Source organism: Epargyreus clarus, unplaced genomic scaffold (assembly GCF_041222505.1).
Source record: "Epargyreus clarus isolate Ecla_fem2 unplaced genomic scaffold, WU_Ecla_fem_2.2 ptg000011l, whole genome shotgun sequence".
Lineage (NCBI taxonomy): Eukaryota > Metazoa > Arthropoda > Insecta > Lepidoptera > Hesperiidae > Epargyreus > Epargyreus clarus.
In genome coordinates this window covers 6684536-6707389 of record NW_027332219.1, presented here as the reverse complement: position 1 = coordinate 6707389, position 22854 = coordinate 6684536, and the positions used below count along the sequence as shown (strand labels likewise).

Genomic DNA, 22854 nt, shown 5'->3' with positions numbered 1-22854 from the left:
CCTTTGAAGGTTTCCCCCTCCTCGAAAACAAAAAAAAAAGTACTTAATGACCCAAACCGAAACCAAAAATCAAAACTAATTTAGATAATAATATGTGCTTGGTAGGTTATTGAACTCCTTGTCCCTGTAGTTCCGGGACCAGAATAGGGTAACGGTATCCCCTGCCTGTCGTAAGAGGCGACTAAAAGGGGGCATTCGTGGTTGCGGGTGGCAAATCCATCCGATTTTTGCTATTCTAGTATGCTCTGCTGGCACTTTAGTGTTAGTTCTGGGATTGGTTATATTTTTAAATTATAGCCATATTACTACCCTATGTAAAACCGGTGAGTTCCTGCTCCCTGGTTACGTGAAAATAATATTAAAAAAGTTTTGTCGAAAATCTTTCCGATTTGTACTATTCTAGTATGCTGTGCTGGCACGTTAGTTTGAGTTCCTGGGATAGTTATTGTACAAATATATCATTTTATTAATAGGCTTTGCAAAATCGACATTCCGATTCCGTGTAGAGTTTCCGCATTTAAATAACCTTTTTGCAGATTATTTTTTTGGTTAAATTGTTGTCAGTTTACTTTATCAGTAAACTTTTTTTCCAGTTATATCATGAGAACTATCACTGAAAACTATTAGGAACTCCAGATATTAGCTAAGTAATAGCTTAATAACTAATCAATAGCTTTTTTTTTCCAATTATCTAGAAAATGCTCTGTGTGAAGTTAGCAGAGCATTATTTCATTCTGCTTTATCTCCGTGAAATCGCCAGAACTATTCCTGAAAACTATCAGGAACTAAACTCATGTGCATGCGAATATAACTTTCATTTTTAGTGCTCTGCTGGCAAATACTGTGCTAAGTTCACTATAATGGTTTCTCCCTCCTTAACAAAAAAACAATTAAGCAATGACATTTTATACTTATAGACAGGTTATACCCGTACTAACTTGACCGAAAACTTGAGCGAAACTCCATTGATAGCACACATGCAAGGTTTTTTATTTTACTTACCTTTCACTACTTAGACAAATGTTCTCTAAGGGACAGAGCTATTAGAACAATGTGATAAAAAAAGACAACTAGTGTTTTGACATTGCGTTTAAAGTGTACGCCAACGTAAATATTGACCATGGAATATAGTGACCAATGATTACTTCAGTCAAAACGGGACATCGATTTTTTTATGTCAACTACTTTTTATTTGAAAAAATATGGTTTAAAAAACTAAAAACACGCTATTATGATAAAATCAACTAAAAAGTAGAAAATAATTTTCAATCTAGGGATTATTTAAGGAACAGTAAATAGTATAATTGAGGAAAAAGTGTGGGGCGCTTTTCGAAAACTGATAAATGGAGCACCCCATGCTTTTTTCACAATTTTACTATTTATTGTTATTTAATTAGAAGTTACTTAATTAAACGTTACTAATAATTCAAGATGGCGGAAAATTGCTTTTAAAACATTGTTATTTTAAATTTATGGATTTTAATATTTAGTTATCATTACTGTTATTTGGGAAAACGGACCAATTTTGTGTCCCGAGGTTCTTTTCGGAGACAACGGGACGAAGCATCGAAAAAAGGGACTGTACCGTTCAAAACAGGACATATGGTCACTTATCCATTGATCCGCATGCTTGTCAAAGACAAAGAAATAATGGGACAGAAGGAAAAAATATACAAAACTGTTGATATGTTTTAGTGCGCCGTTTACGTAGAAATTTTATAGTACATTTTAACTAAATAATTTATTATATAAATATATAATTTAAAAGTCTGATACAAAATATGTAGATTTTATGGTTTATTCTATTTTATCTTTAAATAATGTATCTATACAGATCGATTGGTTTAAAATAGACAATTTAAAAATATAATCATTTTTTTATTCAAAATAGGTTCTTTATTCTTTTTTAATGTAATTGCATCTACCACCACTTCACACGGTGTTTCGATATGGAGAAGAAGCGAAAAATTTCTGGCTATACAAAGATTGTTTATCAAGTTCAATAAAGACGTAGATAGGTTACTAACAAAACAACCGGCGCTTGTTAGTGGCACTCATCGGGAGAAATACACACTACTTTATAAATATTATATTTAAACAACACACTAATAAATAGTTAAGAGGAGCAAGTAGGACGGCATGTTCGCCTCTTAATGTGCGGGCGATAGGTGCGCCGGCGGCGGCATCCGCGGCGCGCGGCCAGTCGCCCCACTCCTCGACCACTTGGCCTACGGCGGTGGGCAGAAACGGACGCTCGCGATAATTTGTAACCGATCCCAATTAAACAGTTAAAATACAGTCCACTTCTTTCATTTCGAGCCCTATGCATATTAGGTTGTCCCTGTAGTTCCGGGACTAGAATAGGGCTACGGTATCCCCTGCCTGTTGTAAGAGGCGACTAAAAGGGGGCTTCCGGGGTTGCGGGCGGCAAGAGTGGGAGCTCGAACCGCCCGACCAGCGGCCCCGGGAAGGACGACGGTATGTGTGGTCGCATACCGTCGTACACACCAGATGGTGTGGCGAGCATCAAGCTCGCCTGGGCGGAGCCCGACGGGGCAACGCGCTAAGAGGACTCCGGTTGTGTTCCTTTGGAGATCCCGAAGCCCTGTACGCAGCGCAGAGGACGGCCACCGAGGGGGTTTTAGTGCGGTAAAAATCCCACATAACCCGGCGTCGCTCCCACGTTGTCGGGTACCTTTTGAAGGTTTCCCCTTCGATAACAAAAAAAAAAAGGCATATTAGGTGCTCTAACACGGCACGTCTAACTGAATATGCAAAAAAAGGATAAACATATAACTTTATGCGTGGCAATCATGATGACTATTCGTTAAAGATGAGTTTAAGTCTGATCCGTCTATATGAATTAATACCTATAATGTGCTTGGTATAGAGAGAATAAATTCGTATATGCATTAATTTAATATGGTATTAGTATTAAGGGAAAAATACGTAATTCAGTGCGTGTCTCTGCGTGAATGTTGCATGGAATGGAGAAGGGTGTTCAAGAGTGTTTTATGATTAACTACTAGTATGATTTTTGGATGCAGGCAAAATAAAAAATAAATTCTTTGGTTTTGTAAGATTTAATTATCATCGTCCATGGTATGTTCAGAGCAAGTCCGACTCTAATAATTTGGATGCGAATCGTCTTCCCTTCTTACCTTGCGAACAATGTCCAACCACTTTAGTCGCCCTATTTCATTTAATGGGAACCTAAAACATACACAGAAATACAATCACTACACAGAAATAGTATTAGAAAAAATATCGACTTAAACATCAAATTAATAAATATAACTTTCAAATTAGTACATGATTTGTGTAGTTTCTTACGATATATATACCAATAATGTACCTTCTGGACTATTTATTAATTTAATCTATGATACATGGATACGCACAATTCATAACGCTTCTCTTTTACACTTAATAATATGCCCATCTTTTTATTCGCTCTATTATCTGTGACATATATTTACGCTAAATTTAATTTGAATTATTGAAAAATCGATAATAACTTCTTGAAATTGAAATACTTACGAATGATAAGTGATTCCACCACCTTGGGTGATTTTTCCGCTGTAGTTTGTGCAAAATATCATGACACAAGACGGCATTTTTAATCACTTTTCAACACAGAAACTTTGACATAGACACGACCATTCTGAGAGGCGCGCGGCCCGTAACTAAGTTGTCATAGGCCAATTAGCCCATGAATCATGTGCCAAATTTCGAACGTGTATGACTCATCTACGTCTTTATTAGTAGTATATCGATGCAATTAAGTTATTGAACTCGTAATTCTATGTATCAGACAATATAGTGACACACGTCATAAGCTGTTTGAAGTGTGACCTAACAATGATCCATTGTTATTTCGAGTGCTATTATCCAAGGCAAAAATAAACAAAGTTATCGGCTGAAAGAAAAATTCCAAGGTCTTGAAAAAAAAAATATATCGTCACTGTGTGAAATGCATAGAGTATTATTATATACATGTTAATTATTATATACATGTTATAGAGTGGCAACTCTACGTAATTTTTGTCCCCCCTAAAGCGCCCCTAGTGGCCTGCCCCAGAACTACTCATACAGTTTTATATAGATACCTATTATATATTCATTATATGTATTAAAATTAGGTATATTATAAGTTGTATCTTCAAAACACGAACTATAAATGACTGTGTTCCAAAGATTCACACTTACATTATACGTTTTTCTTTCTCAGTTTTGATACATGAACAAAATTACATTTACATACTTAACAAAATTTCAGAAAGATACAAAAATTTGTAACAATGTGAATCTTTGAATCACGCTCCTTTACAGTTGATGTTATAAATACAACTTACGTGGGAGGTATCAAATATGTACAGTTGTCGCAATGGTGCCTCTCTGAAGTGCAAAAACATCTGTTCAAATCAGAAACGATTTACGAAGTTGCGGCCATTTGACAACAGACACATCATTTTGACAGTTAATTGTCACTCCGCCGCCATTTTAATTTGAAGCTTGCGGGGCGAGTCGTTACATGGCGCTAGTATCTTCACAAAAAGTCATTTTGTATGGAAGTGTGCCCCCCTGGTGAAATGTCAGTGTCACATCACTGTCAACAAAAGTGACAAGAATACTGCATGAAATAAATAAGAAAAATCGATCTAAACAAATTAATAAAACCTTTTTAGTTAAATAAAACTATAACATTCATAATTAATTGTCTAAATAAAGCCGTTGTTGATAAATTTATGTTCATTTGTGAGGTTATTTTTTAAACAAAATGGATGTGCAATCGAAGGAAAAGGTAAAGCCTTTGGCACCTGATGTAGCACTAAATGCAGTACTCCAACCAAGCCAAGAGTTACCAGCGGAGACGCCTACCGTCTCCGGCTACGACTGGGAACTGGGAACCGATTACAACAAAATCCTGGAGAGTTACGCTCGATCGGGTTTCCAAGCCACGAATTTCGGGAAAGCGATTGCAGAGATCAACAAAATGCTGAAATGTCGCTCTGTACCGCTGACAGAAGAAACTTGCGATCCTTATGAAGAAGACAGCTTTATTAAAAAGAAGACTAACTGCACAATATTCTTAGGATATACCTCGAATATGATTTCTTCTGGTTTACGCGATACTATACGGTTTCTGGTCAAGAATAAATTAGTTGACTGCATCGTGACGACTGCAGGGGGCGTTGAAGAGGATTTAATCAAATGCCTAGCCCCAACTTATGTAGGGGACTTCAATTTAAGCGGAAAAGTATTACGTACTAGAGGTATTAATAGGATCGGTAACCTGTTGGTACCCAACGATAATTACTGCTTGTTCGAGGAGTGGGTTACTCCGTTACTCGACCAAATGTTAGAAGAACAGGTGAGGGACAATGTTATTTGGACTCCCTCGAAAATAATAGCCCGATTAGGAGAAAAAATTAATGATGAGAGCTCTGTATGTTATTGGGCGTGGAGGAATAACATACCAATATTCAGTCCTGCGTTAACCGACGGTTCATTAGGAGACATGATGTATTTCCACTCGTATAACCGACCCGGATTGATTATTGACATTCTAGGTGACTTACGGAGACTTAACACAATGGCGGTAAAAGCGAATAACACAGGCATGATTATTTTAGGAGGTGGTGTAATTAAACACCATATTTGTAACGCAAACTTAATGAGAAATGGAGCGGACTATTCAGTATATGTGAACACAGCGAGCGAGTTTGACGGTAGTGATGCCGGTGCCAGACCTGATGAAGCGATATCGTGGGGGAAGATTAGACCGAACGCAACTCCGGTGAAGTTGTATGCTGACGCTACTTTAGTGTTCCCGCTTATTGTAGCGCAGACGTTTGCTAAACATCATTTTAGCAGTAAAAAGAATGTGTGAAATTATACTTTGTTTTATTTTTTATCTACCACATATGTCATCTACATTTTTTTATATTTATATTTGTTCTAATATTGAATTTATTTTAACAAGAGTATGAGCAATAAAACTGGAAAAGTATAAAAATCAATTCACTAAAATGCTATTTTAATAACTAAATATGTAGTTCGTAACTCTTCATAATTGCGTTAATTTCCATAATTATCAAAAATTGTTATATGAAGTAAAAATACCAATTTCTAATTTTCTACTGCCTATGCACGCCATCTAGTGCTTAGTAGTTTAAGTATTTGTATTACTGCCATCTAGTGTCCGATAGCAGAACTAATAAAATCAGCGCCATCTAGTGTTTAACTAAAATGTTACAATCGTTTAGAAATTGCAGTATGGAGATGATATTTATAAATGTTTTATCAAATCATAAAAATAAATTATAATATAATCAATTCTATGTTTATTTAAATTATATATATTATATATTATTATGTTACAATAAATGTTAGTATTATTAGAAGTGATTGATTTTCGAACGTAACCGGTGTGAATGAACTGTCAAATATGCAATGAAGTTATCTGCTGTCTGGACTCCGAGTTTATGTTTGTGTTCGTACAAGCGAAGCTCGTTTTGTTTATGTGTGTCGTCCATGAAAGCGGTCTTCGAAAAGCTCGGACGAGTCAAGTTCGCTGCTTGCTCAATTTTTGCTCATCGTTGAGTTCGGCGCTTTACGGAGCGCAGGTGGATTCTGTTTACCGCCGCGCTTCCTAACAAAAGCTTGCAAGCGTCTTCTTAATTAAAATGTGTTTGAATTTCGAATTATAAACTTTTAAAGTGAACGCGAGTGTTTTTGTGTTCAAAATGTGCGTATTCCGTGTGAGTTTGTTCTTTTTGCTGCTGTTATCCGGTAAGTTGCATCCTTTGCGGTTCTATTTATAGGAATTTACGGCCAGTTATTAATGGGAATTTGTTAGGAGGATATGTAACTCGTTCCACATTCAAACTGTAGCTCCTTTGATCGTGTTTTAAGAGAAATTGTTATTCATGAACGCATCTTTTGATGTTCGGACATTGATGTTAACAATGTGTTGTATTGGAAAGGAACTGGCGTTGTTTATTTAGATTATTTATTTACGGTTTTAAATATGGAAGGTTTGGTATTGGTTGTTATTTTTTTTTCGTTCTCTATTTGAAATCGAGGTTTTATCGTCTGTTGTTTACAAATAGTTTTTTGTTATTGATTTCTTTTGTGTCATTTGCATATCCTATCACCAAACAAATACTATACAGTACGTCGAGTATTTATTTTACTTATGGTTCTTATCACGCATACACTTAGTACAAATTCACTATTGTAACATGCAATCGAATTAAATTAATTATTCTTACACCAATTCATTTTTCTAAAAAAAATTTTTTATTGAATTTCTTGTGATGATGAGTATTATGAATATTCCAATTTTCCACTCGGGGCAGTTTCACTTTGGAATCTTAAACATAACAATCTTAAACAATCTTAAACATCAACTTCAGTTTGAATTTCTATTTTACTTAAGGTAAGGTAAGGAAAATTTATTTCATTTGCACCAATATGCTCTCTTCTCATAATGAAAAGAGATAGTTTTTTTTTTAAGGGGTAACAGAGGAGCATGCAGTCCACCTGATGGTAAGTGGCTACTGCCGCCCATGGACATCTGTAATCAACCCCAGATAGAATTAGATATTCCTACCTGAGGTCGGCTACAGATGCGCTGCTACCTCTGATGACTAAGCTGGAACGCCTCGGAAAAGTATGTCTCCCTTACCATACCCTTCAAAACGGAACACAGCAGCGCCTAACACTGCTGTTATTAGGCAGAAATAGGTGTGGCGGTGGTGCCGCCGGAGTCGAACCACAAAGGGTTCTAGCACCTTCAAAAGTGCCCACCACCTTCAAGATAGTCTACCATGCTGGTCAATTTGAGTAGCAAATGAGCATGCAATCCACGTGATGGTTAATGGTCATATCATACCTGGTCATCTGTAACCTTCACATAGAAGGATTCCACAAGCCAATAACATGTGTCCCATGAACTAAGAAGTTTGATTCAGATAACTGCTTCATGCTGAAAATAGGTTTGGCGGTAGTACCTCTGTGGTCACACCCTACTGGCTCCGCCCCCTATTGTGGTAGGTATATAGACTTATAGGCAAATCTAGAATGTCGGATTCACAACATTATACTACATCAAATGTTGTTTTTATTATAATATAGGAGTAGCAGACGAGCATGCAGTCCACCTGATGGTAAGTGGCTACTGCCGCCCATGGACATCCATAATTAACCTCAGATAGGATTAGATATTCCTACCAGAGGTCAAGATGCGCCGCTACCCCTGAGGACTAAGCTGGAACGCCTCGGATACGTATGTCTCCCTTACCACACCCTTCAAAACGGAACACAGCAGCGCCTAACACTGCTGTTATTAGGCAGAAATAGGTGTGGCGGTGGTGCCGCCAGAGTCGAACCACAGAGGGTTCTACCACCATCAGGTCATGTTCTGTCTTCATTGGTTACAACCTTTTTTTCTATGCTACTGAGGCCTTTCCACAACTGGGAGAGGCCACATATGTTCAAGACGTCATAGTAGATTTATCCTTATACTTCAAATAAGTTAAACAACACCATAACTCCTCCTTATTTACAAGATGCAAGTATTTTCATCACCTGCATGTTTGTCATTTGTATGTTAAGTGGCACCATAATAGACCCATATCAATTTGGTAATGTTTACCTTATGTGGAGTGCAAAAAAATATTTGTCCCAACCACCTGTACATTTATAAGTGTATTCATGTGTTATTTGTAATCATAAGGTTTTTGTAGTGGAGAATGCAGTCCACCTGATGGTAAGTTACGCTGTTTGTGGAAAATGGAATCAACCTTTCATTTTCTTTAATATTGAATTAGTAAGTATGTAGTCCACCTGATGGTACATGGCTACTACTGCCCTGGGAAATCTGACAAACCCAGACAAGATTAGATTCTTACCTGAGGTTGGTCGCAGATGCGCCGCTACCCTGAGGACTAAGCCGGAATGCCTCGGATACGTATGTCTCTCTCACTCACCAGCAGAACACAGCATCGCTTAACAGTAGTGTTATTAGGCAGAAATAGGCAGTGGTGCCTTCAGACTCGAATCACAAAGGGTTCTATGAAACCTCATGTGGAGAGTATGACTCGTCCATGGGTGTGATAACCATTAAAACTATGTTGGATGTCCTGAGGTGTCTGCCCTACCACATTCTCCAAAAGACAACCACAGGCCTTAAAACTGCTGTTATAGGACAGAAATAGGTGTAGGACGGACGGCAAGCGTGGGAGCTTAAACCGCCCGGTCAGCGACCCTGGTATGTGTGGTCATATACCGTCGTGCACACCAGACGGTGTGGCGAGCGCCAAGCTCACCTGGGCGGAGCCCAACGTGGCACCGCGTTAAGAGGACTCCGGTTGCGTTCCGTTGGAGATCTCGGAGTCCTCTACGCAGCGCCGAGGACGGCCACCGGGGGGGTTTAATGTGGTAAGAGTCCCACATAACCCTGTGTCGATCCCATAACACCGAGTACCTTTTGAAGGTTCCCCCTCGTTAACAAAAAAAAAAAAAAAGTTCTAGTGACGGTTCCCCTGAGTTGAGTAGCGAAGGGTTCTACCACTTTTTAAAATGCACCTCTTAGGCCCTGTTTATATCTACAGGCACTGACCGTGTCAGACATGGGTCATGACAGACAAAATCATCATATTTTTTCGTACAATATTTCTAAAAGCACGGACGGTATCTGCGGCGCAGTGTTACGGTAATTAAAACGTTAATACATTGTATAGGACAACTTTTGTCTGCGACGGTACGCGTCTGAAACGCTCTATGCCTGTAAATGTGAACGCACCCTTACAACGCACACGCGATGTACAAGCCACTTTATAAAAACATTGTCGTATAAATAAGACATCATATTATTCGATTAGGATTACTAAAGAAATCCTTTGTTGAGTATAATAGTTTGATAAGCTTGCCGAGGTAGGAACTTGAGACCTTTCATGTTATCTTTCGGGTGTGGTCCAAGTTACAGGCGAAGCGTTTTGTTACTCACTCCACTTGTCTTTTAATTTCGTAATAGGAAAATTTCGACCAAAATAAATGCATATAAGATCAGTGTGTCTAAGCAGCACCTATTTTTGTGATGTATATGACAATGTAAAAGCCCGAAGTTCGGTAAATTGTGGAGGGACATAGGTTACCTCTGTGTTCTACCGGCTTTACAAATGGTGAGTGTTCCGAGGGACTATTTGATCTAGTGCCTACGTCACCATTCCTCCATCGCACCATTCGCCGAAGGACACCATATACGTATGTTCCATGCACACCAACTGGACTCGTGGCGGTCCTCTACCGCCTCCACGGTTCGGTTTGCACGGACATTCTTGCCGCGAACATGTAACATGTGTAATAGCTTCCTCCTGCGGTATTCCCGGAGCGCTATGACATGGGGCTCTTCAAAAAAGGTGCAAAAAGAACTCTCATACAAAGCAGGCGATGCATTGGCGACTCCTCTGTTATTGCAAATGTCAATAGGCGGCGTTGACTACTCCATCAGGTAGTATGTCTGCCTAATCTTTAGGTTAAACAATAAAAAAAAACTTATTAATTACAAACATGAGGTTGATAAATGTTCGAAATGATCTATTTTTAAAGTTTAAACATATGGTAAAAATAAACACATAGTACCTCGGTAAATTCAAATCACATTTAAAATTGCCTGCTTTTGTAAAAACTCTTATATGATTAGGTTTAGGCGGACCAAAACCACGCCCCCTTAATGTCCTGTAAATGTAATGTAAATTTCCAATTCAACTACCTTTTTCCATCTTTATATATATATTTCTTATGTGCGTGGGTATGTCACTGAAATCCTCCTAAACGACTGGACTGATTTTGATGAAATTTGTTGTGTGTGTTCAGGGGGACTTGAGAATGGTTTAGATTCACAATTTAGTCCGTGGGAAAAGGTTTTTTTAATTAATTTTTAATTCGTAAGTAGCTATAGATTCGGAAACTATGCATTTGATCAAGTGATGATCTTTAGCAAAGTTGTTGTCCAAGAGCCCACGAGGGTTTGGGAGTTGGTAAGACCAATTTTCGACAGATGGCACCATTGTCATTCCAATGCCGGTACAAATTTTCCGTTTTATGTATGTCATATTATTTCTTTAAAATGCGGGCGAAGCCGCGGGCACCACTAGTAGATGTATAAATGTCATTGCCTTTTTCAACAATATTCTCTATCATCTTAAATTTTTTTTTTTTTTGTTGACGAGGGGGAAACCTTCAAAATGTGGGATTCTTACCGCACTAAAACTCCCCCGGTGGCCGTCCTCAGCGTTACAAAGAGGACTCCGGGATCTCCTACGGAACGCAACCGGAGTCCTCTGAACGCATTGCCCCTTCGGGCTCCGCCCGGATGAGCTTCAGAGCTCGCCACACCGTCTGGTGTTTACGACGCTATGCGACCACACATACCGCCGTCCTTCCAGGGGTCGCTTGCTAGACGGTTCGATCTCCCACTCTCGCCGCCCGCAACCCCGGAGCCCCCAATTAGTCGCCTCTTACGACAGGCAGGGGATACCGTAGCCCTATTCTGGTCCCGGAGCTACAGGGACAATCATCTGTAACTTGGACAACGCTATGGCCGGTCAGTAGACGGTTACGTCATAATCCGAGACCCAATGTGCATATGTGTGTGTAATGACATAAACTTGATACTATGTGCATGCCTTCTGACTTTGTTACTACTCGTAAGTAATTAGTCAGTTAGTGTGGATCATCACTATTTCGCCAATTTCGAAAAGAGCATGCAGTCCACCTGATGGTAAGCGGTTACTGCCGTCCATGCATCTTTACTAATAGACTGTCCTTTGACATCTATAATCAATCCCAAATAGGATAATCAATCTATGGAATGTTGTATTTACCAAAGATCGAAAATTGTCAATTTCTGCCAAGTAGAAGTGTTAAATTTCGATTTGTAGTAGGCGAGACAATGGATAGATTGAAATATTGATTTTGTACGAGACGTTAATTGAAACGAATTGTATAAGAATAAGTAACGGTCGTCATTGATAATCAATCTATCCAATTTTTGTCTACAATAGATCGAAATCTGACATCTCTTAGTAGGTAGAAATTGTCAAATGTTTCCTCTTTATAATATTGGAATAGTAGGTATAGTCCGCGAAAAACTGCTATTCTGCTCTGAATATAGAAATGAATCGCGTCGCCATAGCAAATTGTGTGACTACACCTGCTCGCAATAACTTCAGAGTGGACTAGCAGTTTGGCGCGGACTATATCCTATCGTATCGTCTAGAATGCATTCGACCATCGGTTATGTAGTCAACACAACCCATAGATATTACCATTTCAACTAATTATTTCGTCATCATTCCCACCCAAACCATAAATCATGAACATTTTGAGACTCTTAATTATGCTCGAGTAAACCCAAACGTGGGCGTGGTTTACCTGAGGTAGAAGAATTTTGATTCTTAATTAGGAGATAAATGTATTTTCGTTTCCATAACTACCTGCTTATTTTAATAGGGTCAAGAATCTGCGTAGCGGTTTAAGATATTACAAAAAAATTGGAGTATATTTACTTACGCAATATCAGTATAGTATAAAAACTAAAAACCACGCTAAATTCGCATAACTACAATGATTAATCTTGACGATTCTGATGAGGAGAACGGGGTAAAATTATTAAAATCGTGTATTGTCATCGGTTCTTGATAATTCTTCAAAGTTTTAAAATAATCGGGCTGTTCAAAGTGGGATAAAATCGACTTCTAAGATTCCATTACATACATACAGGTCAAGCTAATAAAAGTGTGGTAAAAATAACATCATTATTTTCAAAAGTGAAAATCACGCTATAACAGTTATTGAAACTAAAAAGTAATTATTGTTGCAATCTAGTAACTTTGCGATGAACTTTCTCTAAGGCGCTCGAACAATCCTTCCTCGAAAATCGTTAATCCTGAGGATGTTGATAAGGACAATGGTACAAAATTATTAAAATCGTGTATTGTCATTGGTTTTTGATAATTCTTCCAAATTTTGAATTAAACTGATCGTTCAAAGTGGGTAAAAATCGAGTTCTAAGATTCCGTTACATACATACATACAGGTAAAGGTAATAAAAGTGCGGTAAAAATATAGGTTTAGATTTTCTCCTATGGGTCAAGTAGCATACGAGCATGCAGTGTATCTGATGGTAAAGTCTTTGAACTCGTCTATGAAGATATATAACAAACTATTTTTAATAATATTGGAATAGCAGACGAGCATGCAGTCCACCTGATGGTAAGTGGCTACTGCCGCCCATATACATCTATCAACCGCAGTTAAGATTAGATTCCTACCTGCGGTCGACCTCCTCTACCTCCGGGCCTATGCGCTTCTACCCCTGAGGATTAAGCTTAATGCCTTGGAAAATAATAGGTTGGTAATAATTATGTCCATTTTTATGTTCAAAATAAGCTGAATTTTTAAACAAATACATTCACAACGGATTTACATGGTAATATTTTGATAGGTCTTTTAAGTAAATGTTTTAGGTAAAGATAGGGCATGTAAAATGAATTATATATGGTTATTTTTAACTCAAAAATATCTTTAATAATAATAATAAATTTGAAGGTGGTAGATCCCTTTTGTGGTTCGACTCCGGCGGCACCACCGCCACACCTATTTCTACCTAATAACAGCAGTGTTAGGCGCTGCTGTGTTCCGGTTTGAAGGGTGTGGTAAGGGAGACAGACTTTTCCGAGGCGTTCCAGCTTAGTCCTCAGGGGCAGCGGCGCATCTGTGGCCGATCTCAGGTAGGAATATCCAATCCTATCTGGGGTTGATTACAGATGGCGGCAGTAGCCACTTACCATCAGGTGGACTGCATGCTCGTCGGCTACTCTTATATTATAAAAAAAAAATACGTGTGGCACTCGGAGACTGCCGCGGTAAAGCTATTGCATAGCATTTTTTATGCTATGAAAACGCTCAGAAGGAATTCCAGAAATACAATATATTCTTCCATAATCATCAACATTTACATTAATACATCTTTATCCACTATTTTATCATATCTCCATTATATAAGACATTGCAAATATCAGCTGACATTTCATAACTCCAAGCAAGACTGAACATTCTAAAATATAAAATAGAAAAGTATTTAATAAGTGACGTAAAGTATTAACAACCAGCAATATAAATGGATCAATGCGATGTGCCTGTGACATTTGGCCGAATGTTACAGGTACATCGCATTTTTCATTAATAAATGCACTTTGTTTATTCATATTTAAAACAGTTTGTACACAAATTATTTGTACCATAAATCATAATGGCGTTTTGATTTTGAGCTGTCAAGTCTGTCAGTTGTAATTGTACGTTTAAAAATAACAAACACTCTTTTACGTTATTTTATCAATCCAGAATTCAACATAGCTTATGTTGATAAAACATATTATTTGGATAATATGGTAATATAATTTTGAATTTTATAATGGGAATATAAAATATACTTCACGCAATTTTAAGATTTCTGCACGGATTATAAAAAATGTGTATTACTGCCATCTGTGTTCAAGTTGACGAATTAAGGTTATCAAATAAAATAATAAGGAATGTAAAATAATACTTTATTCAATTATATCCATATTTTTCTATTGACAGTCAACAACTCGGTTGCCTGGAGACTTTATATCCAACAGTCCTCCACCGCTATTTTCACTTACACCACCAGGGGCGCCGGCAGCATTTGGTCAAGGTGACGGCGCACCAGTATGCCATTTTCAGTTCTGACTTCATAATGGAGTCTACCTAATCTTCGGATGACGACTCCGAACTCCCATTTAACTCTTGGGTTGGTGTAACTGCGGACTTGTACCTTATCACCTTGTCCGAACTCCTGCGTTGGCCGTGCAATGTAATGTAATCTGGATAGTGGGGCGGATTTCTTAAATAAGGCATGCATATAGGTTCTTACCTCTCTGCCGAACATTAACTGATAAGGTGATAACTCTTTTGTATTAGGTGTACGTCTCAAGCGTGCCTTGACAGTTAACAGTTTATCAAATAAACTTCCGCTCTTGCTGATATAAAAGAACATTCAGGTATTAGCCGATTATTTTCTTTTTGTACATTCAAAAATTTAAATTTTAGCTTTGTATATATTTCTTCAAATTCGTACCTGTATTTTATTTTCTCTTCTAAATTTTCTTCTTCTGTAAGCCATTCAATTTTTTCTTGAATCGCGTAGAATTTGTTCAAATTTTCTTGTAAAGAATTCAGTCGTATATTTATTTCTTCAATGTCAATTTTTTCTATTTCCGAAATGTAATTTTCGGTTCGTTTCATTAACCCACGTAATGTGGCTCGTATTTCCTTATTGTTTTTTAGTTCATTCGACATCTCGTCGCCAATATCAAATAAAATAATAAGGAATGTAAAATAATACTTTATTCAATTATATCCATATTTTTCTATTGACAGTCAACAACTCGGTTGCCTGGAGACTTGATAGTTGGATATCAAGTCTCCAGGCAACCGAGTTGTTGAAAGGTGTTACTTATTTTCGTTACGGAATTTCTCGATTCGGTCGCCGCGCTCAAAGCCCGCGATAAAAGCTATGCAATAGCTTAAAAGAAGATCAGGTTTTTGCGTTAAATAATTAAAACCTTGCAGTAAAGGGAAATCCCTTATTCCAATAATTATTTCTTCATAAATAATTGTTACATCTTCTCCATAATGAACCTTGTGAAGTTGTGGTAGATCATTAACGTTAAAAATTCTGAAAATCTTTGAATAAAATATTTTTGATTTGATTTTTAATAATAATTAAAAATAAGTACATCGTTTGCGCAAAGAAGCGAAATCTCTTCTTACTAAGTAAATGTCTGAAAAAGGATATTTTTCAAAAAATCTACAAATAAAAACAAAAATACTACACAGCCTTTTAGATTGAAAATATTTCTTTAGAATTTCCTATCTAGGTTTCGTTAAGGTTTTTGGAATTTATTTAAGCATATTACCTAAGAGTCTTTTGAAAGCATGTAGGCAGATCCGATACGGTGGTTAGCGAAGCCGGCCAAGCGCGGCACAGCTTCCGTAATGAGGTTCCGTAGGTATATTTCATTTTATAAATAGTTCTTTATGGTTCGTATGAAAGAAAATCCTGCGAGAAAATTTTAGGGTAATATTGGCGTTTAAGTCATACTTATTTAAATATATTGCAAGCCTATTTATGTTCACTGTTGGGCACGAGTCTTCTCATGGTGGATATGGTTTCACTCATTCAAAGTTCACAAACATATTTTTTATTAAGGAAAAGTTACTTTCTGGAAATTACTTAATTATATACTTAACGAAATATAAAAATTCTGTATGGATTTCATATTTCTAAAACGATAAAATATGTTCATGTAACGTACAACAGAAGGTAAGTGGTCGCGAAATCCTTCACATACTATTCTTTTTTTAATAAAATGTAGGAGTAGCAGACGAGCATGCAGTCCACCTGATTGTACCTGATGTGGCTACTGCCGCCCATGGACAACTGTAATCAACTCTAGATAGGATTAGATACTCCTGAGGACTAAGCTGGGACGCCTCGGAAATGTATGTCTCCCTTACCACACCCTTCAAACCAGAACACAGCAAGCGCTTAACACTGCTGTTATGAGGCAGAAATAAGTGTGGCGCTGGTGCCGCCGGAGTCGAACTACATAGGGTTCTACCACCTTCAAAATATAATATTCGTGTAAAAGATTACAAAATAGCGGTTATCCATACAAACGGCCACTACCAGACATTGCCAAACGTCGGTAAAGTACACGAGGGTCTCCGAGCGCCACAATTCCAACGCACGGACCCCTAAAATTTAATCTTAACGAAACACGTCTAGACTAGCGAATGTTATTAATTTCATTACGAAAATTAAACTTCAGTAACGAGTTGCATAAGAATATAATTACAGGAGATTTTCATGAGGAAAAACGCAACGTTACGATTTGAGAACTCTTATGGTTTTTCTGGTGGAAAACTTTATTTTATTGCGTTGGAAATTGTTTGAAACGTGACGAGGAGGCCTAAGGAGACGTGTTCTCTTGACTAAAATTAAATGTTCATTATGCAGTCAGTTGGAGTGGCAAATGAGTATGCGGTCCACATGATAAGTGGATACAAAGTCTGCAGGATTTTAGTACAGTCCCTGTAGTTCCGGGACTAGAATAGGGCTACGGTATCCCCTGCCTGTCGTAAGAGGCGACTAAAAGGGGGCTTCCGGGGTTGCGGGCGGCAAGAGTGGGAGCTCGAACCGCCCGGCCAGCGGCCCCGGGAAGGACGACGGTATGTGTGGTCGCATACCGTCGTACACACCAGATGGTGTGGCGAGCGTCAAGCTCACCTGGGCGGAGCCCGACGGGGCAACGCGCTAAGAGGACTCCGGTTGCGTTCCTTTGGAGATCCCGGAGCCCTCTACGCAGCGCAGAAGACGGCCACCGAGGGGGTTTTAGTGCGGTAAAAATCCCACATAAGCCGGCGTCGCTCCCACGTTGTCGGGTACCTTTTGACGGTTTCCCCCACGATAACAAAAAAAAAAGGATTTTAGTACAAGTGAGATTTCTTCGTGGTGCTCTGGACAATAACAAGTGTTAAACGCTGCTGTGTTCTGGTTAGAATGATGTGGTTAAGGAGACACGAGGCGTTCGAATTTTGTCCTAAGGGGACGCAGTACATCCATGGTCGACTTTAACAAGTTTACAGATGTTCAAGGACGGCAGTAGCCACTTGCAAATGTACTGCATGCTCGTCTGCTACTTCGATATTATAATTTAGGCGCCTAAACTTAGTCCTCGAGAGTAGCAACGCATCTGTGGTCGATCTCAGTTAAGACTCTAATCCTATCTAGGGTTGATTATAGATGTCCATGAGCGGCAGTGGTCACTCACCATCAGGTTAACTGCATGCAATACTTTCTATCTTATATCTCGTAAAAACACTAAGACAGTCACAGGAATATGCTACTAATGAATGAATGACGATATTTTAGTATATTAGTAAGAGGCTCTGAGTAATAAAGTCCATTCACAAGACCAACAGCTCACTTAAGATTGCTGAAGTAAAAGCGCCACTCCTCAGCCATTCTTGAGGCTCGCAGAATCATCTTTTTATCTAAACGTCTGAGACGAGCCGTTTAATCCCAGCTCAACTCAAGAGCTCAGCTCACGGAAATAAATTTACAGGGAATTAATTGACAAAGTGCAAGCCGAGCTCGCACCCTGAGGATTCCGTACCACCAACATTTTTTAACTTTTTTTTTATTTCTAGTATTTGTTATTATAACAGACATTGGAGTACATACATTGTAAAAATTTTAATTGTCTACTTATAACGGTTCAACAGTTCGAAAAATATCGGTTTGTTGTATGGGGACCTTTTTATATTCAACTTTTTGATTTTTAGGATTTGTTGTTATAGTGGCCACCGTTATACATTCTCTGTAAAAAATTCAAGTGTCTATCTATTACGGTTCCAGAGATAGAGCACTGTGACAGAAAGACAACGAAGTCTTAGTAATAAGTTTCCGTTTTTACCCTTTGGGTACGGAACCCTAAAAACCGCTGCAAGGTAACAAAATGAAAGAAAGTATGGTCTAGACGCGAAAAGCAGGACATCCCTATTATACGAGATAAGCAATCGAGAAATCAGCGCTAACAACCCGGTAAGAAAAAACCGAAGCCACCCTTGGGCCAGGGGAGCTCAACCCCGGACGGGCTGGGGCGCACAACTATAAAACCCGACATATTTACGAGGTTCGCTCTCCCCCTGCTATAAACGTTCGGTATAATTTGGAAACTGTTAGCGGGTTTCACTTAAAATGAGTTTTAAACTATTTTTGCTTTCTAAAGATAGAAATATGACAATTATTGGTGTAACAATCGTTTTTTAAAGTTAAAAATTTAAATTGGAATTTGATGAAGTAAGAAATGAAAGTAAAAACAATAAATTGTCTTCGATTTTATTTCAACTTTAATTTCCAATGAATTAAATACTTGCAAATTATAAATAAACATACCTACTGTTATCTATTTAAAAATAAATTGGTCGTTTATGAAAAAAAAAGTAATATTTAAAATTATATGACCTTTCAGTGAGTGTTAATTTTGACGACAAAAATGTTTTGTAGCAAAAGTATATAAAAAAAAACAATTTTCAATAATTTATAATTAAAACAAAATTAAAAGATACAAAAACGGCGTTATAGTTTTTTATATTACATCAATACTTATAATTATAATTAAAATGTTATTTGTCTCGCTGTCATCTTATCACTTGCGCCACCCGTAAACCCATAGGAAAATTGACGCGCCGCTAATCCGAAATCAACTTTAACATCTGTCACTTAGAGTCCAAATCGGATTCAATCCCGCACCTCATTGTGGGTTCAAGTCGAACCACCGAGCCACTGCAGAGTTTTTCTACTCTGTTTTAAAAGAAATATTTCTATTTTTCATAACCTAGACGGCGAATCGAAACTGTCGTGAAATGTCCTTTTAAAATATCTGTCTGTTTGTATTTTTAAAATTCATATTTTATACGGCACATTTTATTTTAAATCTGTTTTATTTTTGTTTGTCTTTAAACCGATTCGAAAAGGTTTTTTTTTATATCATAGGAGTAGCAGACGAGCATGCAGTCCACCTGATACTAAGTGGCTACTGCCGCCCATGGAAATCTGTAATGAACTACAGATACGATTACATAGTCTTACCTGAGGTCGGCCACAAATGCGCCACGCTAAAATCGCACAAGGAAAATCGTTAATCCTGATTCCTGACGATCTTGATGAGGAGAATGGGATAAAATTATTTAAATCGTGTAATGTCATCGGTTCTTGATAATTTTTCAAAATTTTAAATTAATCGGAATGTTCAAAGTGGGTAAAAATCGAGTTCAAAGATTCCGTTACATACATACATACAACCCAAGCTTATAAAATCGTGGTAAAAAGAATAGATAGATACGGTCATTAAATCGTAATTTTGTTTGTGATTGCATACCACGGAAGTCGGGACATACAATTAAAAAGAAAATTCTTATATTCCTGCTCGATTTTCGTGAACAATGAAGAACACAAGCGAGTAATGTCCTATGTATACTCGTATATTTACAACAATTACAAGTATCAAGTGTTGTAAGTAAACATTTACATTTACCCTCATTCGAGGATATCTGCGCCCAAGAGGGCTTGTTACGTGTTGTTGACTAATTTTGAGTTGATGGCCCTTCGCTTACGAGGTTCTACGGAGCGGAATGTAGTTTTGTAATTTAAGATCGAGTTTACATACGTGAAATGTTATATTTACGAGCTCTACTCGGATAATGTATTGATATTATTCTCTAAGAAGAAGAATTAGTCGGAAAATAATCATTATGCATTCTTATCTATGAATTTCTTTGAAATATTCTTTCCTTTTTGAAGAATTATTTCTTCTTCGAGGAATGTCAATCAAATTCTTCTGTCTAAGAATCCGAACACAATTTGTAAACATGACAAAGGTTTCATATTGTGTTAAACTTACAAATATGCCTATTATTAATAAAATAAATAATAATAAAGGTATATTTTGTTTAAATTATTAGCCTAGGCTCTTTCCAAGTGTTTTTGAACATTAATCTATACTCGTATATATGAAAATCAATTGCTGTTCGTTATTCTCACTAAAACTCGAGAACGGCTGGAGCGATTTGCTAATTTTAGTTTAGAATAATTTGTGGAAGTCCAGGGAAGGTTTAAAAGTTGAGTAAATATGAAATATATTTCATAAATACATTCTGAGGCGGTACAAAGTTTGCCGGGTCAGCTAGTATTGTATAAATTTTCTTAGCATTCGAAAGATAATATATAGAAGTGCGGGGTGCAGCGTTTTAATTGGGTTGCATCTTTCTAAAAGGCAAGGTAGAGAACAGATGTGATAAAGTTTAGAAGGTGCTATAATTCTTTGACTGACGGCACCAGCGCCAAACCTATTTCTGCCTACTAACAGCAGTGTTAAGCGCCGCAGTGTTCTGGTTTGAAGGGTGTGATAAGGGAGACATACTTTTCCAAGCATACCAGCTTAGTCCTCAGGGGTAGCGGCACATCTTTGGTCCCACCCTTATCTTTGTCCATAAGATGGACAGCATGCTCGTCTGCTACTGCTATATTCCAAAAAAACAGCTAAACTTCGATCGTCAATTCTAATAGTAGTACATCTATCGAGGCCCTTAAGTATTTCATGCACTCATAAGGTAGTTAAACATGAACTCCGAAAGCTTAAAACTCAGTATTGTTAAGCTCCCGAAATTTAAGCTCCCTTCCCCTACTTTCATCTTAAAAGCTCGCTGTACTTAAACCTACTGTGCAGTATTTCCCATTTTCAAATTAGCAATAGTGCGTCCATTCTTAGTGTGCTTTCGGTTTTAGGGTTCAATATACTTGTCTGACATGCGGGTTCTGGGTTCGATCTTCGGCCGTACAAACGAATGAATTTAAAAAAAATTTGGGTCTGGTTGAGTTACGGTAACCCCTATCTGTCGTAAAAGACGACTAAAAGGGGGCTTCCGTAGTAGCGGGCAAGTGTAGGCGATGGAACCCTCCCACCAGCGCCCATGGTAAGGATGACGGTATGGCCTAGGCAGAGGTAGATAGGGGCCCATGTTTATATGATTCCAGTTATGTTCTTTTGGAGATCACTGAGTCCTCAAAGTAGAGATGAGGAAGGCCATCGCGCGGATTTTAGTGGGCTTAAAATCCCACATAACCCGGTGTCACTGCAAAGGCAGATAACCCGGCGTCACTGCCACGGCACCGGGTATTTTTTGAAGGATCCCTTCTATATTCTAAGAAGCAATTACGACAGAAAGAAAATTTTGATTACATATATCATAATCTAGTTAAGCTATACAAATAAGCCCTAAGCCGGGGCGGGTTGCAAAAATATAACTTTGAAAAAGTCAGCAAGAAAAATTCTCGTCGAGATTTTTTTCAAAATAAAAACTAGTGGTAGACAAAACCACACTTAACGTGCAGTGCTGAGTACCTACACCCTAATTAGCCATAGTGCTTTTTTTAAAGGTAACTGAGCCAATCTTTGAGTGCCCTTTTCTTACCCAAGTCATACATTGTTTGGTATTGACACTTCAGTTTCTGGTACAGAACGGTAGACAAGGAAATGTTTACCTATGTTTTAAGCGCGGTGAAGCTTGAATTATTCCCACGTATGTTTTTGGATATTTTATGTTTATAACCAGAAATACTACAGCTACAGCAGTGATAGCCTAGTGGTTAAGAAACGCGGCCTCTTGATCGAGGGGTCCGAGGTTAAAATCCCAGGCACGCACCTCTGATTTTCAAAGTTATGTGCGTATTAGAAATTGATTATCACTTGCTAAACGGTGCAGGAAAAAAACGTGAGGAAACCTGCATACCTGAGAGATTTATAAAAAAAAATCGCAAAGGTATGTGAAGTCTACCAATACGCACTTGGCCAGCGCGGTGGACTATGGCCTAATCTTTCTCATTCTGAGAGGAGACCCGTGCCCAGCAGAGGGACAGTAATGGGTTGTTGATGATGGTGATGAACTAGAAATGAAATGAATCAGCTTGCATTTCACCTCATAGTAAAGTGGTCCATAGGCAGTAAAGACATCCTTTGCCCACGTCTAATAAAACAGATTTTACTGTCGCCGATCACAGATGTCACTGCTGGTGAGATAGGTGGCTCGTATCTAAGCTAGCCGGCATCCATGCTCTTTTGCTTTCATCAAAATGCAGAACTACTACACGCTAGACGAATTTGGCAGAGGTATCTGCCCGGTCGATTCATACTG

General features: G+C 38.1%; 2 protein-coding genes across 2 annotated transcripts in view; both read left to right on the top strand.

Annotated features, from left to right (window-relative positions):
* Window positions 1-4599: 4599 nt before the first annotated feature.
* Window positions 4600-5898, top strand: Dhs (deoxyhypusine synthase). Its single transcript, XM_073077856.1, has one exon. It carries the CDS (start codon window positions 4781-4783, stop codon window positions 5891-5893), a length of 1113 nt encoding a protein of 370 aa, XP_072933957.1. The 5' UTR covers window positions 4600-4780; the 3' UTR covers window positions 5894-5898.
* A 587-nt stretch (window positions 5899-6485) lies between these two features.
* The window catches only part of LOC140745901 (tyrosine-protein kinase-like otk), a 65259-nt gene continuing 48890 nt past the window's right edge, over window positions 6486-22854 (top strand). The window contains exon 1 of the mRNA XM_073077855.1: window positions 6486-6795. Coding sequence (XP_072933956.1) covers window positions 6750-6795 — 46 coding nt within the window. The 5' untranslated portion in view covers window positions 6486-6749. The remainder of the gene's footprint in view (window positions 6796-22854) is intronic.

Coding starts and splice junctions, on each gene's coding strand:
- Dhs (XM_073077856.1), top strand. CDS start 4,781: ATGGATGTGCAATCGAAGGAAAAGGTAAAGCCTTTGGCACCTGATGTA.